This window comes from Drosophila rhopaloa, unplaced genomic scaffold, assembly GCF_018152115.1.
Source record: "Drosophila rhopaloa isolate 14029-0021.01 unplaced genomic scaffold, ASM1815211v1 contig_163, whole genome shotgun sequence".
Classification (NCBI taxonomy): domain Eukaryota; kingdom Metazoa; phylum Arthropoda; class Insecta; order Diptera; family Drosophilidae; genus Drosophila; species Drosophila rhopaloa.
In genome coordinates this window covers 3,127,649-3,132,277 of record NW_025335043.1, presented here as the reverse complement: position 1 = coordinate 3,132,277, position 4,629 = coordinate 3,127,649, and the positions used below count along the sequence as shown (strand labels likewise).

Here is a 4,629-nt window from a genome sequence, read left to right as displayed (position 1 = left end):
TCATACAGTGTGTTTTTCATGCCTTTTCTGGGGTTTTTGTGCTCTCTACATTCTGAAAACAGAATAAATTAAAGCAGACTAAACTATGTATTAAAGATTCAATATCACATTTGAAAAAAAAAGTTAGTACAAATTCGTCATTAAAACCTTTATACTTACAGAGAATTTTAAAACGGATCTAAGCTTTAAAAATTGATCCTGTGAGATAATCCATAACTGAATAGTAATGCTGAATTAACTACTATTTTTATGCCAAATCAATCAATGGCATGGAATACTTTAGTTTTATATATGCATAAGGAATGGTAAGTAAGTGAACTCTAGCTTAGCTATAAGGAAAATCTGACATGCACACGCGAATTCTTATACAATCGCCGAGTCAGGGACCATAAAAAACGTTAAGTGGTCGTAAATCAAAATTGTGCAAGGATGGGAAAGTTCGCAAAGTTCTTCCTTTACTACTTCGCGACGACACGGAGTCCCTTCGCCTATTCGGTCTTATTGTCCTCTCTCCGGTATTTATTTCCAGACACTCTTAGGCCAACAGAAAGGAACTCCCAAAAGATCCGGAAATTGGCGGAGGGAGCAGATGGAGCGGGGCATCCTCATCCTCGCTGTGGGCCAATCCAATTTCGTGCATTTGCAGTCCATTGAGTTTTGCTTAAATTTTAATGAAACTAAGCGGTCGGTCGCCTCCCATCCGAAAAACCTATTCCAACCATTTTCGGGGGCCAGACAAACACCCCGCCTATATTTGTCGGCTGCGACGCCATCAAGTTTTAATATCAGCGTTTTTTCTCTTAATTTTTTTTTGTTTACAAGTTTCTGTTTTGATTGCTTTTGCTTGGCTTTGGAATCCAAGAGCACTCCGCTGGGCTTTGTTCAATTTTGTTGATTTTGCGACGACTTAATAGAGTCACTAATTGTTGTGTACAGACAGGGGGACTGCTGGATAAAGCTTTGTAGCAAACTCACGAAAATCAGCGAATATTGTCTGGGGAAAACCTTTATCAGTTCTACGTAGAAGGTCAGAGTGTGATTATGCATTGAGTAGGACTTCTGAGCTTTTGGGTAACCTCCATACACTATTTAAACTTTTATGAAATTAATGTTTAAAAAAATAAAATTTTTGAAACTTCTAAGTCAGAAAGGGTGATTTTATCGAGCAGATATTTTGACAAATAAAAAAATAAAATATTTTAAATTTTATAAATAAAATGGTTGGCTAGGAACTCTGAGTTATCTTACTAATTTTGTAAAGATTATTCAATATTCTACTAATCATATATTTCAGAACTCCTAAGAATTTTCATTATATCAAATATTTTTAAATTCTTGACGATGTTATAGGCGTTATTCAGTTGTATCCATTTAGAGTAGAGCTCATAATTCGGAACTTGAAGACGACATCATAACTTCGTTTACGGTTACATTGACCATTAAAAGTAATTACCCAATTTCACGGACACCTCAACGTAAACAGGCACGACAATCCACTGGAAGTTTTGCGGTGTTAAAGGACAATGAACGTCCCCAGGCGAAAATTAAGAACTGGCCGTTAACGAGACGAGCGGCATGGCATCGCATTCTCATTAACACGCCAGTCCGGTTTCAATTTCCTGTTTAATTTTTCTTTTCATTATAAATGGCTCTCTGCATGGCCCGAAAAGCCACCGTCGGCAGATTCTGCTACCAACTCCGGCCCCACGAGGCAAAAAGCCATAAACAATGCGCTCCGACAACTGCGACGAGTTGATGGACAAAATAATGCCTGATGACATTTATAATGAGCAAAATGTTGTTGCTTTTCGCCCATGTTGTATCACTGTAGCTGTTGATAAGTGGAAATTCGCTTCATGTGGCCGAAATTTGCGCTTCATAGCATCATAAATCTGTGCACTCCACTTACACTAACATCTTTCCCTCCCCAAAAAGCTTCATTATTATTAAAAGACATTATTGCTGAAGCTTGTATGGCAGTTTAAATACCTAGCAGACTGTCACTGACCGAAATTGACTTTAAAATAAATAAATTTAAAAAGAGGGATATAATTTTTTTGCTTGAGAATTTGATTTGATATTGAATTAAGTATTAAACGGTTCATTTCTTAGAAAAAAATAATATTGACTCTTTAATAATGTTCTGTTTCCTTTATTATAGACATGGGTTCTGCATACAAAATGAAATTGTACATTAATATTAAAGTATCTTAATAATAAACTGGTTCTGGAATGTAACTCTCAAATTAAAAATATACTTCATAACTTTTGATAAAATCTTTGCTAAGAAATTATGCCATACTGTCCCTTGGATATACATTTTTAAACTGGTTTAGCGTGTTAAGTACAGACCTTCGTATTTTTCTTGGTTGTTTAACAAAACAGACTTGCCAACTACGTCGTAAAAATCGTTCTTGGTCATATTATTGAAATTAATGTAGCTCAGCAAAGTTTTTATATATTTATGATGGATCATTTTTATCTTACTGTCCTTTGCCTTATCTAGGCGAAGATTACCCATTCGCACAACAGCTGCACCTGCTTCGGTGCTTTCGGAAATCGCCTTAGAAGTGCCGGGTTTGCCATCAGTTTCCGAGGTTTCTTCCTCGTTATCTTTTGCCACATCAACACATTCGATCACATCCTCCACTGCCTCATTGCCGACGGTAACGTAGGACTCGATCATTTTGAACCGCTCTACCTCGGGCAATAATCCCTTGGTAATAATGGTGTACTGCTCGAACACATCTAAGGATAAGTCCAGGACATCATAGCAGTTCATTGTTGATGGAAAACGGTGTTTAAAGTTCTAAAAAGTAATAAATTAAGATCAGTAGTTCAATGTTATTTTAATGATTTAAACAATTTAGGTGAATTTAATACTACATTGAAAACGTAAGAACAATAAAGTACTATTGTTTTTACATTTCTTAGACAGTGGATGATTAAATCGTTTTCTTATAACTTATCAACAATTTTGATAAAATCAAAAAAATGAAATATTCCATTATAGATGCCTTCCCACAATAAATTTTAACTAGCTCACCCTAACAGAAATCTCTATGAGCTCCCTTTGGCCTATGTTATAGGAGTGCTGAAAGAGCTCGATAAGATCACCGATCACCATATAGTCTGCCCGAGCCTTGAGGATGTCCAAGCAGTCGGAGGCGATCGAGCCCACCAGCCAGGTGGATCCGCAATTGTGCAGTTCCATTATCATCGAGTTTGTGTTTTCCATCAGATTTCTTTTGTTGTAGGTGTACACATATTCGAGGAACTTGGCAAAAGTTTCAGGCTTCACCTCGCTCAGGTGGAATCTCCCAGATTTGGACTCCTTGAATTCACTCAGGAACATGCGCTCGAAGAACTCCGATGCACTGGCCAAAATGACTTTGTGGCAATCAAAGGTTTCGTTCTCCACCAATATTTGGCAGTCGCAAAACTTCTTGTTCTCGATGAGATTGGTAAAAACTGGTTCTAGCCTAAAATATTACATGGAATTGTTGAGAATAATCTTAAATAAATTTTTCTTACACATACCATTTCTCCATTTTTTCATTTATTTTGGGTAGTTGCAGAGACTGCTGAAATAAACTTAGATAATTAAAATCTCAAGCTTACAATGTATATGCATACATCAGGGTGGGTCGATTTGGGCACCCGAATATCGTATGGACAGAACGTAATCTGTGAACATTTATAATTAATATTGTCAAGAAACTGTGTCTAAAATCAGGTCTCTTTTCATAAAAAAAAACAGTGAATAAATATATATATATTTTTTTGTTTTAAATTATACATTATTCCTTTGACAATATTTCTTAGAATTGTCGACTGATAATATACCCCCTATGACTTATCACTTTTTTTCGGTCCACACGAATCGACCAACCCTAACAGACATGTACATATGTACATACATAAGAAAGTACATATGAATGTATATGTGTATGTCTTTCTAAGAACTATGTACATATAAGCTTATTCACGCATTTTTTACAGCCGGAATGTTTTCATTCTCATAGTTTTTTAGATTTCTAATATGTTCCTAGCTTAGGACAATTTCTTACGTCATTCATACATACATATGTATGTATTTCAGTGGTACTTATTTCGGGAAACTCCTTTTTTTGTATAATGAAAGCAATTGCAAAATATTTATGCATCTTAAGCCTAATTTTACCTCACCTTATTTAAGCAATCTGTAGAAATATAGTTTCGATTTAAAAAAAATTCAGTTTTTGCGCACTTAGTTATTTTACACTTCTCTCCGATTCCCTCAAATATTTTCAATTAACACGATGTGGGGCTTTTAAACTAGAGGTGGATCGATTGATCGATATTTAATTTTTTGTTGTACATCGATATCATGTTTGAGAGTTTATTTAGGGTATTCCCTAAAATTATTGCTGTTGGCTTCAGCAATTCTAGGGAATACCCTAATTCTTAATTAAAGATTTTTAATTTTTAGTATGCTATGGGGTTCATTATTTCCTGGTATTTACAAATTTTAAGGTTTCCAGTTTTTAACGTTATCGATTCCAGATAATAGGAAATACTTTATTGATCAATGATCATTCAAAACTTAGGATACTTAATAATTTGAATATTACTGGTTATATACTGGTT

At 35.1% G+C, this 4,629-nt stretch overlaps 1 protein-coding gene across 2 annotated transcripts; it reads right to left on the bottom strand.

The window, feature by feature from the left end:
- Positions 1–2,170: 2,170 nt before the first annotated feature.
- On the bottom strand, positions 2,171–4,285 carry LOC108047696 (kelch repeat and BTB domain-containing protein 3-like). 2 transcript variants are annotated; one of them, XM_017127991.1, is made up of 4 exons: positions 4,189–4,285; positions 3,541–3,584; positions 3,047–3,482; positions 2,171–2,809 (listed from the first exon to the last, which is right to left on the bottom strand). In XM_017127991.1, the coding sequence occupies exons 2-4, from the start codon at positions 3,549–3,551 to the stop codon at positions 2,333–2,335; spliced, it is 924 nt and encodes a 307-aa protein (XP_016983480.1). In that variant the 5' UTR covers positions 3,552–3,584; positions 4,189–4,285; the 3' UTR covers positions 2,171–2,332. The 2 variants fall into 2 exon arrangements, with proteins under 2 accessions (XP_016983480.1, XP_016983479.1); XM_017127990.1 differs by having other exon boundaries at positions 3,541–3,581; positions 4,189–4,267.
- Positions 4,286–4,629: the final 344 nt, after the last annotated feature.